At 47.8% G+C, this 20,293-nt stretch overlaps 1 protein-coding gene across 4 annotated transcripts in view; it reads left to right on the top strand.

Annotated features, from left to right (window-relative positions):
- schip1 (schwannomin interacting protein 1) overlaps positions 1-20,293 on the top strand; it is a 166,242-nt gene that overhangs the window by 123,609 nt on the left and 22,340 nt on the right. For 2 of the 4 annotated variants that reach the window (XM_023807288.2, XM_023807287.2), the window contains one exon: positions 7,424-8,056. In XM_023807288.2, the coding sequence (XP_023663056.1) occupies positions 7,424-8,056 (633 nt within the window). Of the gene's footprint in view, positions 1-3,659; positions 4,152-5,299; positions 5,440-7,423; positions 8,057-20,293 lie in introns of those variants that run through there. The other 2 variants (XM_023807290.2, XM_023807289.2) reach the window with 2 other exon arrangements.

Raw genomic sequence — 20,293 nt, 5'->3', positions numbered from 1 at the left:
TGTGTCTGATGATATCAAGGATCAAAGCAAAATGAAACGAGAGAACATTATCTACCAGTGACAGAATGATAGAGCCTGAAACGAGAGAACATTATCTACCAGAGACAGACAGGTAAATGATAGAGCCACCTTCTAGTATCCTGAACTGACTGTATGCCGTCCCTAAACACATATGACAGTTTATATGACAGTTCTTCACAGACCTGTTTCCACTATAGCCCTCAGCTTACACCTGAGAATTAACCATAAACCATTAGGCGCTTTCACACCGCCGGAACTTTCAACTGGAACCAGACCCTATTTCTAGGACCAGGGACTTTTGTTGTGTTCACACCGCAGAAACTCAGCCTGATTGTACTTCTTCTGAGGCGGTTCCAGAACCGCTTTTCAGTACCGAATACAGACTTGGTACTTTTCATTAGAACACAAACTACTGGGCTGGGGATGCCCTTACAGCCATAGCTTGCTGTTGTGTTGCCCACAAGCACCAATGCTAACTTGGAAGTTATGCGAAAGTGCAGGAAAAGAGATGTAGCAGAAAGAAAATTGAGCAGATGGAATTATTTTTGTACCCCAATTACATTCAATGCATCAATTAATGCATTTTTTACTTGTGTCTCTATATTTCTGCATCTGAAAATTTGATCGCTAACCAATATACTTTTGTCTAATATTGCCGGTGTAATATCGGCTGTGTCCCATTCCGATTGTGACTGATCCCCCCCAATAACTAACAAATAACTAGCAAAATGACTTTATTATCCTCCATTGTTTTGGCGTGGTGATGTAGTTTCGTATGAAATTACATGTGAAGTTTAACCTGCAAACTTTTTGCATCTCCCATGTTTATTTCTCATAAAGGTCCTAGTTCCTGTTGTGCGGTGTGAAAGTGACACAGGTAAGTGTCCAGGACCTACAAAGTTCCAAGTCCAAACAGACCAGGGACTTGTAAACAGGGACCAGGTTCCGGGAACTTCAGTGTGAAAGCGCCTATTCCCTTACACAGCACTAGGGATCAGTTTAATGCTTACATTTGCCTTGAATTACATTTGCATTTGAATCAAACTAAACAACCTGTTTGCCCATGTAAGCTTTTATGACTATGAAAGCAACCGGCAGGTATTTCGCATGCCAGAGATGTCAGCTCATTTAATCTGTTCCACAAACTTTACAGATAGCCGAAGAATCTGTCTTTTGTATTTCTGACACATAGGGGCCAACACAATGGTGAATTCTGGGTAATATTCAAAATGCATTTTTTACCGCAGACAAGGTATTTTAAAACATATCTTACCCAGTTTTTTTCCTCAATCAATGCATTTTGCTATGGACACAGATGTGTCTTGTCACAGACTCATTTGTCTGTGTACAGACAGGTTGACGATTCTTGCTGACAGTACAGAAATGGCCTACTAGTAGGGCTGATCTAAAATGAACCTCCTCTGGAGTTATAGCCTCCGACTGCACTGTCACAGCAACATAATGTGTGATACCAACATAACTGCAGAGCAAATTTCCACTCAGTCCACAGGATTCATTTCTGCAGACTTAGTGAGTTCTGAAAATGTAACAAAAGTTCTTCGCTGGATTACATGAGGAATACGTTTTGGCTGCCAGGACTGTAACATATGAGGAGGCAGTCGGAATTAAGGCCATTAACGGTCTCAACTCAAAAACACAAAAAATTAACTGGGTGAATTTTGGAAATTTCTCTTCAGTTATGTGCGTAGAAGAGCCAAAGGAAGTGAGAAATACACAGTGAAAGCACTTCCTGCCTTACTTATTCTGTATGAAATGTACAAAAGTTCTGTGTATAGAACTGAATATTGTCATTCACAAAGTTCTTCATAAAAAACAATATTTCCTTTAAAATTGTTGGCCTGCTAGGCCAGTATTTCTTTCTTGTTTGTCGTACAGCCATTCCAAAATGGTAGACCTGTAAACAGTTGTTCATTTAGAATTTAAATTATTTCCTCTTTCATTGAGAAGAGTTTTCCCTGAGGACAATACAGTACAGCCTCCCTTATTTAAGTGTTAAAATGTTAACACATACATGCATCATATTAGCTGCTGAGCTGGTAGTGAAATGGGTTGTTGTTTGTAAGTGTCGCCCAGCTGCTGGATTCCTCCATGTGTCGTCTTGGACACAGTTTGTCGGCAGCTTGCTTTGAGGGTTGTACATTATTTTTTTTTTAATACACGCCTCCAAAGTCACTCTGCAGTGTCTCTGACTCGTACCTCATGACTTAGTCAGACTTTGACGGGTCAGACAAGCTTCAATTTCTTATGCCAGAAATATTTCTTTTTAAAAAATGTTGAAAATTTGCTTGGCAAGGGGATGACAGTTTTTTTTTTCTTTTCTCAGAGAAAGCTACTTTCTTAGCGCGGTGGTGACCAGGTGTGTTCATGCTGATTCACATGCCTGAAGTTCCCTGTCATTATCCAGCTGATTTTACCGTGCACAGGCTACATAAAAATGCTTCTACTATAATTCTTTTTTTTTTTTTTTTTTTTTTAAACTGCACCTTCTAACAATTTTTGAAGAATACTTTTAGCTCCAGTAGTTGACATGATGTGGTTCCCCACGAATGGTAAAATTATCCTAATCTCATAAAAGTCAATGTATCTCAACAATGTTGATGTGTGTTTTTTCTATATAGTTATTGTCTGGTGGTCTTAATTCGTAGCTTGATGACAAGTGATCCACTCGTGGATGGAGTGAACATGTGACTACGGTGTAGCAGGTCTCTAGTGGAAATACAGCTGATATACCTTTATTGTATACCCTTCAGTGAATCCTTTGTACCCTTCAGTGAATCCTTTTTATTTTCTATTCTTGATTTATAAGGGGGCCTAGGGTTTTTAATTCTAAGATATCTATGCTACTTTAGATCAAAGTGATTGTCATGCAGCTAAATGAAATACTGTGTTAAGCCAATGAAAAAGTGATATCCGTGACTAAATCAAATTTGATGTATTCTCCTAAAAAGCCTTAAGACAAGCAGAGCCTTTCCTCAAAATGTACAGCCTGGACTTCTATGAATGACATACTGGTTTGTGACAGGCAACTGGGAAGGTAAATTATGTTGTCCAAGCACTTTCCTTAAGGCTTAATCTGAGCCGAGGACATGAGGCAGACTCAGCTTCATGTGCCTCCAGATAGGCCAGTAAAGTGAGGAGTATCAACATCCGTCACAATCAAAGGCTGCAGCCAACGATTAGTATTTTATAGCATAACCCCAGTCAGTATGAACACGCCATCTTGTCCCAGCTGTTAGAAATGAGCAACGCTTACTTACTACTACTGTGAAGCAAAATCTAAAGTTTACCATTTAAATCATCACATATATATGTGTGTGTGTATGAACAGTTAAAACGTTCCACTTTCCAATTTAAACAGGGGCCACATTACTCAGTAATTGCATATATTTAAATGATCACGTTCGTTCTGCATCTTTAAATTTTGTTTTTCTATATGTATTGTTAATTGTTTTGTGTCAGTACATGAGGACTGTGACACGAGATAGGTATTGTAAAAATTACAGGTTGAAGTGGCTGGCTTTTCGCTTTGGCCATCGCCCTACCCACTTCGCAAGGTCAGTGGGTGCAGAAGGCCGGACTTAGCGGTCCGCTTCAGCCCGCAGCCGCGAGGCGAGGCGATAACGCGCGTGCAGCTCGGTGGAGTTCGGGCGCCGGTGGGGAGGACCGCTCTCAGTCCCGTCAGCGCGCGCTGGACGAGGGGAAGCACGCGCACTCCGCGTTGGGATGACACGGGGACGGATCGCTGAACAGATGTATAAAAACACACGCACTTTGCTGGGGCTCGGCAGCGAAACCTGGGTCTGACATCTGTCGGGAGAAGAACAGAAATCCGGACGCCGGGAAGCCCGATTATTTTTTATCGCATCTATTTTTGAACTCAAGTTGCTTGGGGGCTGGGTTCCTCGCCGATATCTACAGAAATGAATAATACCACGGATGTTCACTACATCCAGCCGATTTTGTGTTATATCATTGGGTAGCAGCTGACAGCGGTCGTCTAAACCATCCGTAAAAAAATAATTTTAAAAATCGCTTTATGTGTTTGTTACACTTGTTTTGTATGGAGTTGAACATGTCTTGAGAGGAAAGATTTGACAGAGAACATGACTGTAAGTACATTCTGAACTGTTATTGATATTTAATGTACAGTTGATGTATTTGTTGGTAATCCGTATTTCATATTAAATATGACAACTGCTTTAAGGACGAATTATCGTTCTGCATATGACGTTTCTTCAAAATTTTAGCCGGTGCTGTTTCATTCTATTTAAAAATTAATTTCTAAAAACACGATGATGTTACAGTGCGTATTTGCGGAACGACTTGTGCACTGAATCTATCTGTCCTAAATGCAACGCTAAGGATCGAGTGGACGATGGTACCAGCGCTAGTTTTGTGGTGACCATTTAGGATCTTTACTCATGGCTCTGTTTCTATATCGTATCTGTATTGATACCGGGTGGGCGTTTAAGATACTGTTTTTGTCTCAGGACCTTTTCTGAGACATGACATCATTTCAGGACCAATGACTTGGCATTATAAGCCACGCGATTAAAAAAAAAATCTTCCGTAATTCCCTAATGAAAAGGATGCCATGTATAATGTTACCACCCATGTGCGGGACCACCGGTTTTGCATAGCAACTTCGGCTAGCAAGCCCACATCGTAGGCGAAGCGTGAGGGAGAGCTCGATGTTCAAAAACGAAAGAATACCTACGTCAAGGAGGCTGCAGGGTACTGCTTTTTGTGGCAAAGTTGGGGGGGGGGGAATAATAATAAATCGCCTTTAACTTAATAAGCGAGCGTGTTTTATGGAGAGGAATACAGGCATGCCGCCGTATGCTGTCTTTCACGACGGGGTTCTGTGCAGCTGTCAATTTGCATGTATTGTGTGCCAAAGGCGCTCTCTAAGCAGGGGAAGGACGACAGATTATTCCCACTGGATACGCTGAAGCGGGTCCCACCGTATCAGTACCAGGAAACGAGTTTCTTCCTCTGACTCACTTTAAACTGTGACTTAAATAAACGATGGGGGAGACGTCCAGACACGTCCGTGTAAGGACTAACGTGAGAAGCATAGGACTATTTCTACTTTGTATATGAAATGTCTTGAACATCTCGGTTCATCATGATGGAGTCGTTGCCCTTTTAAGGACTCCAGCTACTGCCTAAGATTTAAAACGGATTCCCACGGCTTTGTCATCGTCTCCAACTCTCATACACTGAGTTGTGGTTCTGAATGGAGACGCGACGTGATTTCTCTCCACAGGCCCTATTTATAGTTTAGCGCTTAATCTTTTTCGGTGGTCACGTAATGGTCACGGAATTTTTACATAACAAAGGCAAAGCCTCCATTGTAGGATCCACCCGGAGAGTACTCTTTATATGAGCATTTTGGTAAGGTATTGCATTGTAGCGAGATGTCAATGTGGAATGAATTTTAGCGAAAAGAACAAAAACACGCGTGATTCCTTGTAACCTTTTTAGTGAACTTAGGGTGTGTGCGCGTGCGATCGCCCTGATCCTGGCAGGTGGGGACATGCGGGCAAGTTAGCTATATGCTTTGCCCAGTATGTGAAGTATTATTATGTTTCATAACTTTTGTGACCTCAGTGCAGGACAGGAAATCGACGAGATGAGTCTTAATACTTTGAGGCGAGAGAGGAAATATATCCGCCGGGTGGAGGTTATCCATGATTTCTGCCGACAGCTGTGACTCACGAAGGTCCCGGTGGCAATTTTCTCCGTCTTAGAAATGATTGGCTGAGCCGAGATGAAAACGTCTGAGCGGTCGTCATTGCAAAGGGGGCTGCAACGTAACGATTCTTTAAAAATGGACGCAAACTGCACAAACAAATAAAAGATATTTTCGTTTTATCACCCTGGGGGTCTCGCCGTGGTTCTATATAGACTAAACAGCATTACGCATGTACGAAAGTCGGCAGTTTGTCTTCCTGACGCCGTTGTTAGGTTTCCTTAGCCTTACACCTTATTTTACTGAATTATGAAGGAGTGGAGAAGCGCTTGGTGCCGTCATCTGCTCGCCCTGAATCCTACGCGGAACGTGCCACAAGGAGGCTGTCTTAGCGCTCTGCTGAAAAAGTGAACATTAACGCACTTGGCTTTGGTATTACTTGTCCCGATTCGCTTTTTTTATGCTGTTGAATCAGAGGCCTATCAGTAGTATGACGTTTTCATAACCCGATCGTAGTATATAACTCGGGTCGATGCAGATACTAAGCCCCATGTTAACCAGGTCTGCGTGCACCTTGTAGTTTCGGTGGGGATTAGGAGTCTCAAGAGAAGCTGCAGCAAATCACTACATGGAAACTGCGGCTGACACGAAGTGCGTATGACCGGCAACTAAGCTTCGCGTCTGTTCGCCGCGCACCGTGATTCACTGCTGAGATGGAAAAAAAAGCGACACTGGATGCTGTGGGTTTAAAATAAAATGAGTAAAAGGTGCCTATTTCCCATTCACAACCAAGACACAAAGCAAGGAACCGGGTGATTATAAGCCAGAACAGTAGTCATTTGATGAAAGAGCAAAACAGGCTGACTTTAGTCATTTAAATAATACAGGTAATGTCGTGGTGGATGCGTTGACGTTTGGAGATAGTTTGGTACTCTAAGAGCTGAAGTAATGTTGTACCAATAAGCATTAATATGTAGCTTATTGGAAACATTGTAAATTCTGTTCAGTTCCTCGAGGTATAGATTTCTAGTACTAAACAGTCAACTGCCCTTAACTAAGTCATTTTTAGTACGCAAACACCGTACGCTTGCTACTGTATACAGCAACACATTCACTTTGTCGTGTTTTTGTTGCCTTTATAGCTAGAAAATCTTTTCCCAGTCACCCTCTTGCTGTAAGGACATTCTTAATGGGTCTGACATTTAAAACTTTTAGTGGATTGGAATATGTATCTGTTGTCTTAAGCAGATAATTTGTTCATATGGCAACATCAGAAGTGACATTAATCCCAGAGGGAGTTTGATTCTTGCCTGGTAAAATGACGTTAACTGCCAGTGTCACTGTGGGGGTCTTTGCCACTGAGCAAAACTCTTTTCATTTGTGGTAGAGAATAACAATGTCACAATGTTATTTATGACATTTTAAAGTATATGTTTCATTTGTGGCAAAAACCATGGAGAATTCCTTGAGAAGGGGAAACAAACCTTGCTTTGACATGACATACAGGAAAACACAACGTTTGTTCATACATTGGAAATTATTTTGTGTGCTTCAGATTAGTTGCAATTTGTGGGAGGTGCGCAGATATAGTGGCGGGAAACGTGAATTTCTGCAGGGAGGGAATGAGTCTGTTCCTGATGTGTCACCTTTGATCTGACCCTGTTCGCTCCTTATTTTCCTGTCCAGGACTACAGGGAGGATGGAATGGACCTGGGGAGTGACAGCTCAAGCCGCTCCAGCTCAGAGTCCAACTCCAACAAGGTGACCCCCTGCTCGGACTACAAGTCCCCCCCCAGCCTGGACCTGGTGACCCTGGAGGGCTATGAGGAGGATGAGGATTACCAGGAGTACAAGAAGAAGGTCATCGAGGAGTGGCAGAGCGAATGTGGGGACTATGGTGAGCGGCAGGGAGGCAGCGATGGAGGAGGCGCGAGTCGAGAGCTGCTGAGGGGCCGCAGTCTGGCCGAGGAGCTCCAGGACGCCAAGGTGCCGCTGGCATCGCTGGGCGGCCACACGGCCACCACTGCAGCCGCGGTGCCCGAGGAGCTCAAGCAGAATGGCAACATCATTGTGCCCATGAGTCGGCACCAGCCCCCACCCAAGACTGCACCCAGGAGAGCGCAAGACGTGGGCAGGGTGGGGGTGCCGGGCCGCACCCCGGGGGAGGACAGAGAGGGCTCAGGGACCCTCAGTACCCCGGAGCCTCCACTCCCCACTATGGACTGGGCCGCTCTGGAGAAGCACCTGGCTGGTCTGCAGATCCAGGAGCACGAGTTACACAATCAGAACCAGGGCCAAGGACGGACGAACTACACCTCAGTAAGTGGGTTCTTCTCTTGTAGCCACAAGTGGGCCCTGGCTGTTTGGAGCGTCAGTCTGCCTTTCTAGCTCTGTACCACCATTTTACCTGAGAGAAGATGAAGGACAGCTCTTGGCTGTCAGGCAGTTAAAGGCTCAGCGGCAAAGTTAGGATGTGACAACAGCGTCGTCTGGTGTCAAGGGGGGGCTCTGTCCCCCCAGGAAGGCACAGCACACAAAACAGAGCTCATTGTTCTTAAAAATGTGGCCTGTAGCCGAACTCTTAGCCAGTGTGTGGAAAGGCATTTCTCAGATGAAGATGGAGATAATGGGCTCTATTGTAACACTAAGTCATTTGTGGTTTTAATTGTCATGTTGTTTTCCGAGTTGTGGAGGCATTTGGTGGCCTTCAGTGGTGGGTAGGAAATGAGATTGCAAAATATGCCAAAAACAGCTGGGGAATAACTTCTGTTAGGTTTTGAAACCGTAAAGTATGTCATAGGTCTTAATAGGACGGAAAGCTGCCCACCAGTCTGTCACGTAGTGCTATATTGAGCCTTGCCACAAGAGGGCGCAATTGCTGTATTTTACAGCACGCTGGTTTGTTCCACTGATACAGCTTTTTCAGCAAGCCATCGTTCCCCGCTTAAGAAGCTCATTATTCACGCGGTCGTTCCTATAAATAGCCTTTATATATACACATTGATTGATCGTTTGCTTTTTAGTCATTGTCAACTCAGCAAATTTTGTTCTACTTAAAAGAGCGAGGCACCCTCTCATTTTGGCCCATTAATGTGTTAGACTAAATGAGCTGCACGTTATGTAATTTTTGAGCTGCGTTTCTCCCTCTGTCTTAGCCTTGCCATGCTGCAGTGGGTTTACGGCTGTCCATCTGGACTAATTCCTGCAATGCTATCAGCCATCTCTACTGATTGCAGGTTTCGGTTTTTGCTTTCTGGGGACCTGTTGTGTGAGGCGTGTGACATCATAGGTCAGGTCAGTGCAGAAATGGCTGAGAAGGCCCCGCACTGTGACCCGGCAATTGAGTACCACGATACGGGATCGCCTCTAGCTATATTTTATCACATGAGAGTTTTTGGGGCGTCACTCAAGAGGATCTGGTCATGGAGATGCCTTTGTTTTTACGGTGATAGCTAGCCATAAATACCCTAATAAAAGAGCAGTAAATATCAGGATCACAGCCAAAGCCTAACAGATACGATCATTGTGCCTTATAAAAGTGGTCATGGCTTATTGCCTGAGGCAATAGAAAGATAACAAACGTGTTCAGGCATCTATAGCTGGCCTAAGTAAATGGTGAATCGGGATAAATCAGGTATTTGGTTAATCCTGTTAGCAGCACTTATATATGCAGACTGGAGAGTTTGCTGGTGGCTGTCAAAGTGTGTGGTCCTTCTACATAAGAGAGTCTGTGCCATTGCTCTTCGGCACCCTGTATCTGGAACAATGTCAGTGGTGGGCAGGCTTTGTCCCTTTGACCCGCAGAGTGTGTCTACCGACGGGAAGGTATGCCAGGAATGTGAGATCCGTGGGGCCCCGGGCTTGGGGCCGGTGTCAGTCAGTGTTTACTCCAAGCTTAGTGTTTAATGATTCGCACAAAGTCAATGTTCGCCACCGTATTCAGTGTTTAGTAGAGATGGCACCGATCCGATACCCACTATCGGTATTGGGTGAGTACCGAGAAAAAAATATTGGAGCAGAAGTTCAGGGGGGCAGGTGGAGTAAGATACTGACCTGATTCCCCATCAGAGATAGATCTATCCCGGAAAATCGCAAAAATGCCTTAGCACAGCGTACTGTAAAGAGAAGCGAGGGCCTCATATCTCATTTAACGCTTACCAGCTGATAAAGCAGAAAAATATCGGATTGGTGTCGGTATCGTCAGGTACTCAATGTTTTAGTATCGGGAAAAATTTTAACATAAGAAAAAAATTATATTGCACCATTTCTAGTGTTGAGTGCTAATTTTAATGTTTAATTCTGTGTTAGTTGCTTGGAATTGGGTTTGATGGCAACCATCATGTTTAGTGTTTATTTCAGTGGCAGTGTTGAGGTTATCGTGGTTTAAAGTTCTGCACATTGTTTCCTGGCTGGTAAGATGGAGCCATTCCTCTTATAGCTGCAGGGTCACGGGAAGGTGCGTATAATTCTGGCCACGTTACTGCACAAAAGGAGTCTTTGAATCCACCATTCATTCGGACTCCACTCGACAGGAGTGGAGGTTTATAAATGCGGTTCCTCACGTAGGATTCCGTTACCATGGGCACCGGAGCACCTTTCTTTCCTCCAGGGGTGATGTTCTGATGATGTTCTGTCACCTTCGGTGCTTCCGTTAGCCTGGAGAATGGGCAGATTGGCATCAGAGGAAATATAGTTGGGCTTTCAGCTGCTGGGGGCATAGCCCCCCCCCCCCCCATCGTGACAGGGTCCCCTGAGGTGCTGATAATCTACTGCCCCTCCACTGATGGTTACCTCAGCAAATAACATCTCCCAGGATCTGACTGGTTTGCCGAAACTGGTGTCATTATAAGACTAGTGGTTAAGCAAGGAATTCTTGGCATTGCAGAAGCAACTACCACAAACCAGCTGGTTTCTTTGAAAAAAGACTACATGGTTTTTTTGTGGAACTTTTTCCTTTGAGGGGTGGGTGGGGCGGGGACAGTCAGTCCTGAGAAGACGTCTGGGCTGAGGCGCTTATACAGAACTCCTGTTCTGCTCAAAATGCAGTCAGAACATGGAGGTGATATTCAAGGCTGGTAGGATGTAGTTTATCTTTGATCGTCATGGAAACCTAGGCTCATATTCCTTTGAGAAAAACCGTGATTTGAGACCCCAAGCCTCGTGTGCTGGGTGACTGATTTGCCCATCAGACCTCTCTTCGGTTCTCTTCCGCTGTTTCTCCGCCCACGTTGGAAGATGTGTCTGATCACTCGTGGCTTTATTGAGTCGCTGTGGACAGACGTAAAAGGGATTGTGACGCATATGACGTCAGCGGGCTGCCCGCACACCGAGTCAGCGTGTGGGTGACAGCCTCTCGCTTGCCGTCACCTATCGTCAGCGTTGAGTGTCAGCTTAGATGTCTGACTCAGGATAGATCACAGTAATATCTTATTTCTGTCTTCTAATAAAATTGCCTTATAAGGTGTAACTACAACATAGAAAACAAATTATTTTGTTTGGTCTGGATAGATTTTTAAGCAAATGTACAGGCAGCAGCCTCTCTCTGCTATACCAGTGCTTAAATTTAAAAAGTAAGGGTGAAATAGTCTGTGCATTGCAGCATGTGTAGGACAGAATCTTGTCTGAGTATCCCGCAGCAGTCTGCTTTTAGGTTACACTGTCCTTAAGTTTCCCTTCTACTCAACCCCAGTGAAAAGGCTTTGGCTGTTGGTGCTGTTGCTGTACGGCCAGCCTACCACGCGTGCCATAGTGGGCAGACCATGTGACTTTCACAGGGAGAGGAGAGCTGTGCTTGACACAAGGGCCACTGAGCACACAGAAGCGCTTGGCTCTGCGGGACGCTCCACCGGCGTGTGACATCTGTCGTCCAAGGGCCGCCTGGCTACACTGACACACTGGCTTTAAATCCCTCTGCTGGCCCGGGACGAGACTCTGGAACACGGACCATGTGAACCTGCCAAAAATCAGGAATTAGAGGCTGAGGGCAGCACTCTTCACGATGAAGAAACCGAGACCACTCTGTTTGTGTGCTGCAGGCCCACTGGCTAGTGTTAGCCATTAGCTGCAGTGCTGCATCCGTCTATGGCTGTGTGCTGTAATACAGAAGGCATTTTCTGATGCGTTTGTTGTGGCAGCTTATTGGTAAAAAGCTTCTCACCAAGTGAAATTGGTCATTTTGGAAGAACATCTGCAAAATCCTCAACTGCCTTTCCAATTTTGGAAAGATTCCTTTAATCTCCTTCCAAGGACTCTGCTAAAATTATCCGTCTGCTGAGTTATTTCCCAGTGTTCAGCTAGAGCTGCTTGAACAGAATTTATGAACTGTGTGTGTGGGGGGGGGGAGGTTTTGGGATACCTCCAGTGCATGAGGGGGGGTTCCTGTTCAGATCCCACCCCTACTGCGTGTTTGTGAATGGAGGAGGAATCGGGTGTCATTCCCTCTGATCACCACCTTACTTCTTGTTTTTCTTGGAACATGTAAGTAACCCCAAAGGAAAAAGGGAGCAGTTTGCAAACGATGGCCACTGGCAGTCAGTCAGGGCATGAAGCTGGGGTATATGCCCCCGTCTGGTACAGGGGGAGGTCTCTCAGTAACCCTTGTGGGTCTGAGCTTAGTCTTTTTATCAAAATGTAGCGCACTTGCATGGCTGTTATTGACTGCCCTAAGGCTCTGCATTCTGCAGCATGGCTGTTATTGACTGTCCTAAGGCTCTGCATTCTGCAGCATGGCTGTTATTGACTGCCCTAAGGCTCTGCATTCTGCAGCATGGCTGTTATTGACTGCCCTAAGGCTCTGCATTCTGCAGCATGGCTGTTATTGACTGCCCTAAGGCTCTGCATTCTGCAGCATGGCTGTTATTGACTACCCTAAGGCTCTGCATTCTGCAGCATGGCTGTTATTGACTGCCCTAAGGCTCTGCATTCTGCAGCATGGCTGTTATTGACTGCCCTAAGGCTCTGCATTCTGCAGCATGGCTGTTATTGACTGCCCTAAGGCTCTGCATTCTGCAGCATGGCTGTTATTGACTGCCCTAAGGCTCTGCATTCTGCAGCATGGCTGTTATTGACTGCCCTAAGGCTCTGCATTCTGCAGCATGGCTGTTATTGACTGCCCTAAGGCTCTGCATTCTGCAGCATGGCTGTTATTGACTGCCCTAAGGCTCTGCATTCTGCAGCATGGCTGTTATTGACTGCCCTAAGGCTCTGCATTCTGCAGCATGGCTGTTATTGACTGCCCTAAGGCTCTGCATTCTGCAGCATGGCTGTTATTGACTGCCCTAAGGCTCTGCATTCTGCAGCATGGCTGTTATTGACTGCCCTAAGGCTCTGCATTCTGCAGCATGGCTGTTATTGACTGCCCTAAGGCTCTGCATTCTGCAACATGGCTGTTATTGACTGCCCTAAGGCTCTGCATTCTGCAGCATGGCTGTTATTGACTGCCCTAAGGCTCTGCATTCTGCAGCAGGTTTCCAGACACCGAGCAGAAGACAGACCTTAATCACAGAGAGAAATCACGCCCCAGAGGCCTGCTGGCCACAAAGCCGGTGCTGTGCCCAGACCTGCCTGCTGCCGTCACCCAGGAATGCTGCACGTTTAGCACGCCGGTGCTAAACAGTAGACCAGTGGAGACCGGTGGAGACAGTAGACCAGTGATTCCCAGCCCTTGGGGACTGTCCAGGTTTTTGCTCCTTCCCAGCTTTGTGGGCTGTCTGGCAGGGAGCTGGAAGGAAGCAAAAACATGGACTGGCGGTGGGTCCCCGAGGACCGGGTTGGGAAACTCTGCTGTAGACAGATTGGGGAGGTATGAGTGAAAGAGAGAGGGAGGGAGGGAGGGAGGGAGGGAGGGAGTGGGAGTGAGGAAAGGGCAGAAAGCAAAAAAGCAGTGGAAGAACTGGAGAAGTCCTGATTCTGTAACAAACCATGACCCATTAAAAAACACTAAGAAGTCACGTAGTGGACGTGCTGAATCTGCACTCTGGAGAGACACAGTCACGCTCATTTCACATGTCTGAGCGGAGAGAGATGAAATAAGGAAACCGCTGCCCCCCCACTACCCGCATCTAACTGATACACAGAGCAGCAGGAGTGAGATATGGCGTTATTTGGGTTTCAAACCAAACAATGACAGTGAAAACACAGACCTGACAGCCCCAGTAAGCAAACGCTGCTTGGAGCGGGCAGCACATCTAACCTGCCGGAGTGTCTGTCTCTCGCTCAGCCGGACTTACATACGGAGTGTAAAGACGGCGGGTGTGCGTGACGACTGACATAAGACACATGACAGTGATGTGACGTAGCGTTGTTATGTTTCGAGTGACTTCACGTTGTTTCCATGGTGATGAAAAGCAGGTCAGGCTATGTGACGGACAGCAGAGAGACCAACATGAGCCTGACAAGACGGGGATCGTCCAGGGGGTTTGCAGCAGCCGAAGCCAAACTAATATCACAATCTATGCACTGGGTGGAGTTTAATTAACTTACGCGTATTTCACTGATAATGTTAAAGCTATATAATAGGCTATTGCTGTTGGTTACATTCATAAATAGGCCCATTTATTTCAAAGCAATGTAATATTTAAGTAGGTATGTTTCATGGTATCGATTTGGTATTGATACTGAGGTACCAAAGCTGGTATCGGTGTCAAAGTCAACATTTTGGTATCAGTCCAACTCTACTTACCACTGTGTCTTTGTTGAATGTATTTTACCGGTTAAAATTCCGTCTTTTGAATACCTGTATAAAACATTGTGTTCCTTTTTGGTGAGGTGACCTTTTGTGTGTTTCACTTGCAGTTTTATTTCGCTCGTGTGTTGGTGCGACTCGCTGTCACTCTCAGCCCCAGGTCCTGTTTTGGCCCTGCTGGTTTGTGTGAATTGTGCCTTATTTTAACTCAGCACAGCTTTCGGACGTGGTGGGGGTGGGCCGAAAGGAGTGACCTGGGTTTCCTCCCCCCCCCCCCCCCCCATGCCAGTAGGAGAACCAGAGAGCAAGAGAGACCACAAACCTCCCCCCGTTCATTCCCAAGTGTGTAATTAACTTGGAGTTTTCAGAAGCAAAGGGCGTAAGCTGAGTGCCACGTGGAGAGGGAGGGAGAGAGGGAGGTGAAGAAAGAAGAGTAGGGAGGATGAAAGGATTAAAGGCAGCAACGTGTAGCTTGATGGCCAGAGGTGGGAAGGGCAGACAGTCTGCAGGCTTGAGGGAGTCTATGTTTAGGGTCAGCTTAGCCAGAGAGCGGGGTGGAGGTATGCCGGGCCGGGAGGGGTGCGGTATTCCATCTGGGGGGTGAGTGGGGCAGCCGGGGCTGTGGCCAGGTGTGGCTTATGTATGTGCTGTCTGGGTCTGCCCCTTTTCTTCCGGAGCACTCCCCTCCTCCAGACTTTGACTCGTACACACACGCACCCAAGCTGCAGACTCACTCAGTACACAGTGAACCACTGGGCTCTTTTTTCCTTGTCTTGCTGGTCTGTACACTAACGTACTGGTTTAGATTGCCTTTAAAAGATCTTTACGTGCTGTTTTCTTTATATATACATACATACTTTTCTGGAGCGTACCTGTGTTAAAAGTAACATTGGATTCTCCACTACAAGTTGGGCACTTATCTCAGGTAAACCATTTTCCTCTTTTTCTCTTAAAATCTAGAAAAGGAAATTCCTGATCTTCGGCTAATGAATCTGTTTCTGAATGTGTGTGTGTGTGTGTGTGTGTGTGTGTGTGTGTGTGCGTGTGTGAGTGACTTTCCTTTAAGGGGATCATGTGTTAGTCCTATAATTCCTCATACTCCCCTTGGCATCTTGTGTTTATGGGATTCCCATTTCTGGCCAGTTCAGGTCAGTCCCATGTTGAAGCTTGTCATTTCTAATGTATGCAGAAATGTATGGTCCCATCTGCGTTATCAGGTTCTGGCCCACAGCAATGTTGAATTGCGCCTATTCATACCTTGAGGAGAGCATATGGCCTTCTGTGAGGTTATTTAATCTAGTCCTGGTGCTGCCCTGGAATCTGCCCAGCATCGCACGTAACGGAGCGGCTCCAGAGGACAGTGTGGTGCTTGGTGCTGCTCAGCCATGCATCTGCGTATCTCCACACGCCACTCAGGCCGACCATCCACATTCACAGCTACATGCTTCCCCTGCTTTCTCGTTTTGTCCTCTCTCTCACACACACACACACACACACACACACACGAGCGCACACAGTGGGATTCTGCCATACGGGGCTGTCAGATGTGGACGCAGCGCTGGGAGCTGCAGTCGTCCCAGTGATGGATGCTCCCACCTGCTTTTCTGTCAGGCAGTGGCGCTGAATGGAGTATGTGAACTTTGACCTCACTCTTTTCCCCCACTGACTAATTATCCTGCAGTCATGTGGTCCTTGGGTCTGGTGCAGGCCGACATGCAAAAAAAGTAGTGGGTTTTATTTATGATTACTTAGTTTAAAGTCTGCTAAACGGCCTGTTGGTGTTATGTAGATTTACCCCGGGCTGTGCTAATTCCATGATCAGGATTGTATGCTCGGTAATGTAAAGTGTGGACTTGCACACTTTGCTGTGAAAGCTGCCGGTGTCTGTGAGAGTGGCTGGCATCTGTGAAGGCTGCTGGTTTCTGTGAGAGTGGCTGGTCTCTGTGAGGGCTGCTGATGTCTGTGAGAGTGGCTGGCATCTGTGAAGGCTGCTGGTTTCTGTGAGAGTGGCTGGTCTTTGTGAGGGCTGCTGATGTCTGTGAGAGTGGCTGGCATCTGTGAAGGCTGCTGGTGTCTGTGAGAGTGGCTGGTCTCTGTGAGGGCTGCTGGTGTCTGTGAGAGTGGCTGATCTCTGTGAGGGCTGCTGGTGTCTGTGAGAGTGGCTGGTCTCTGTGAGGGCTGCTGGTGTCTGTGAGAGTGGCTGGTCTCTGTGGGGGGCTGCTGTGAGGGCTGCTGTTGTCCATGCTACAAACAACGTTGCCCACAGCTACCACTCCTGCCCCTTGAGGTCTTGCACCCTGCCCCCGCTGCCGTCAGCCTGAGTCATCAGTGTGGAGTGCTTTATGCATCACACAGCACCCCCCCTAAGCACACAAGACGTCACACAGAGAAGCCATGAGTATTTTAGACTCGCATACCAGGGGGTGTCTGTCCAAGGGGGCTTTCTGCCACCTCTTTCTCTGAAAGGCACCGCTCTCCTCGCCTGATCATTATTTATATGGTATAATGTGGGGCTCGCTCCAGCAGACCCGCTTACAGAGCCTTGCCCTGGTCTGTCAGTGCCTCAGTTCCTCACTGTTCCTTTTCCTTTAAACGGCCGACGTTCATATTCACACAAGCAGTTTTATTTTAAAGACAAGGCCATGGGGGTCCTTAGCCCTCAGCCCCCTGTGTTATGCAAACTGTGTGCTAGTGTCACCCAGGTCCTGCATTTTCAGCTCGCACAGCCCCCCGGGTGCCTTTCCCGCCGATCGGCTGTTTACTGAAGCTGTCGGGGGGGGGGTCCAGTGCTGCTTGTCCTGGCCCGAGAGGGCTGCACCAAGACCCGGCCTGGTTCCTCTCCACCTGTCCTGCTCAATGAAAAGGCGGGTGAAGGATGCTTTGATCAGAGCTGGGTGTGGGAGGTGCAACATAGATTTATGGGGCAGTTACCACCCCCCCCCCCCCCACAGTTGTAGTGTTTCCCTTTTCCGGAAAGAAACGTGGCTAATCAGTACAAAGCAAGTCAGGAACAATCAGACACCCCCATGCTACAGTGTAATGAGAAATATTACCTTCAGAATACCGCAACCCCTCCAAACGCTCCACAAAACGGCCCCAGAAATGGCATTGGTGTTTCAGTTTTAACATGCAGCTCGTCTCCTGGCCATCTTTACATTCCGCACACAGACACGCTGATCTGTCAGTAGCAGCCTCCACAGAAGCAGAACAGAGCAAAAGCGAACATGTAGCAGCATATTTACAAACGGAGCGTGGCACTGCGTCGTCATGGCTTCAGGGCCTGTGCTGCTTTGGATGAGCACCGAGTCAGGGCACAGCGCTACGGTCCCCCGCCCGCCCGCCGGCCGGAGGGACGCTCACCACGCCAAGCAGCAGATGGACCTGCCGTTCTGGCTTCTCCGCCTTGAAACCCCCCCCCTGAGTTTGAGTTTGAGAGTACAGGACGGCTTTTCGAAACAAAACTGTCCTATAAAATGATGAGTCACAGAGCAATGAATGCGGGTGGGTCTCTTTATGGCTTCCTTATCCCATTACTGCGAGGCCAGCTTATCACTGCCGTCTGCGCAGTGTAAACTGCATTGGGTGGGCCTGCGTGCTAACTCTTTTCCGTTGGCGAGGCCTGTCTGGGGCCCCGTGGACCTGGGTTGGGCTCACACTGCCTTATTATCAGGCTAAAAATACAGCAGTTTCCATGGCAGGTCAACACACTGCTATTGGATCCTGTGCTTTAAAACTGGCAGCTCGAGGCCCCCCCCGGTGTGACATCACGCCTGACAGCCCTGTTTGTGTCACTGCACACAGGGCATGAAGGCAGGCCAGCCAATGGCAGCCTACCCCCCCCCCCTTCCCCCCCCGCCAGCCTGGCCTCAGCCCCCCGCCGTCGCTGCCCTGTCCTCTGCTGACCGCTGCTGGCACAACCTCCACTGGAATGGAGTGGGGGGGGGAGGGCAGTTGTCTGTCACTTCTCCACGAGGGGGGGGCTTCCCATCTCCAACAAGGCAGGAAGGAAATGCTTGTAACATTTTGCTAGTCTGAATCTCTGCCTCCTCCCCCGCCCAGAGCTCCCCAATGGCTGCCAGTCTGTCAATAGCAGTTTCTTACATTAAAAAATGACATGGCAAATATACGGCATTATTATTATTATTTTATTAGTAGTATTACGTGCAGTATTTCTTATAGCATGTTTCCTCTTTACTCTGTGAACTTCACTCAGACCACAAATCAGAGAAGCTGAAGTGCCACATGAGTCAGGAAGAGCGGAACAACTTCCAGTTAGTTGCCGGGGGGGGGGGGGAGCAGCTGTGTGTTACCTTGTGAGTAATCGATTGTGGTCGTCTCTCCTTAATTACCGTTTCCGTGCGTCTGTCGGTGTTTCAGCCGGCCGGCCGCGCGGGGAGAGGTGACGTCTGCGTGCGGCTATATTTAACGATGAGGTGCTGGCACCGACCTGTGGGCACATTTATACCCGGATGGGTACAGGCTGTACTTCCAAGCCCCGGGCACACGCAGCTACCCCGGAAAACACCCAGCCAGAATCACTCTGATCCCCGCGGCCCCACCCACATCCGCTCCTCTGTGAGAGCGCTATCATTGGCCCTAGGATGCCAACACTTAATCCGTTTTGTTACTGGTGGTTGGGAGATACAGGGAGGCTGGGGCTGTAAGCGAATGATCGTATCACCGAGCCTTTGAGGCTGTGATGATCGCTCTGCATACCAGAAGGAGAGATAAGGATCAGCTTCTGCGTTAGCGTGAGCCCAGTGCCTTGGGCTAAAGTTACGGTCGCCCTTGAACCCAATCTAAGGTGATGCCGTGACCTTGTGTCTGTCTGAAGAGAAAGATGAAGCATCTGCGGGAGGTGAGGTGATACCGGAGGGGGGGCTGGGGGGCTCTTAGGTTACCTATAATCAAAGAGCAGCTGTGGGATCCGTACATCAAACAGCACAGTGCATTTGTCATCATTTGATAGCGCAGCTCCCTGGACAGACTCTCCAGCACATTAGAGTCGGCCCAAGCCCTTCAGGAGTCCTGGCCTCTTCCTGCTTTTGCACATTATGACAGATGTGTCCTTCACCCGTATGTGCTTTGCTCTCCCACCCGTGAAGCCCTGTGGACAGAGCTCGCCTCGCCGTGAGGGTCCACTGGGGGGCAGCGGTGGACACTGAGGGGGCCGTCCCTGTTATCAGCCAGCAGATGCTGCAGCCCTGCAGTGCAAGTACATCTCCTTATGTGACTGACATCCTCCCTCATTAACACCCCGGCAGAATGTGCCTGAATCAGGATCATCACCTTCTTTGGTTGGCTTCTAATACGTTCAGGATAAATCACAAACATTATGGTCCCCTGTACTATCCAACCTTCATTGGTGTCCTAGTACCTAATTGGTCGAAGCCTGGTGTCAGATTTGTGAGAATGAGGTTCTGATTGGAGGCATGAGGGGACAGTTATGCGGAATGAAACATAACCGCGACCGTTCATGACCGTTATCTGATTTTGAGGTAGTGTTTTATCGTATTTAATTTCAGGAATATGTCATCACGAGGCCCGCTCCGGTGCGGGCCAGAGAGGCTCTGTTTGTGCATCTTCTGTTCGTGTGGATCATTGTTTCACAGTCCGGTCCTTGGGGACCCACAGATCGTCCACATTTTTGGCAGGGGACTGTCTGGCAGGGAGCTGGAAGGGTGCGTCCCCGAGGACCAGACTGGGAAACACTGGTGTAGATGGGAATCCAAAGCCGGGTCGTACTAAACTGGGAGCCCATTGCCGACCGCGCACAGCACCCAGGGGGCAAAATGCAAGGGGTGCCCATCCACTGTGGGCCACATGCTCGCATGGACAGCCTGGCAAGGGGACCCTCTGTTTGAACTTCAAGC

Source organism: Paramormyrops kingsleyae, chromosome 17 (assembly GCF_048594095.1).
Source record: "Paramormyrops kingsleyae isolate MSU_618 chromosome 17, PKINGS_0.4, whole genome shotgun sequence".
Classification (NCBI taxonomy): domain Eukaryota; kingdom Metazoa; phylum Chordata; class Actinopteri; order Osteoglossiformes; family Mormyridae; genus Paramormyrops; species Paramormyrops kingsleyae.
Note: the sequence above shows the minus strand (reverse complement) of the source record. Positions and strands in the feature narration are given on the sequence as shown.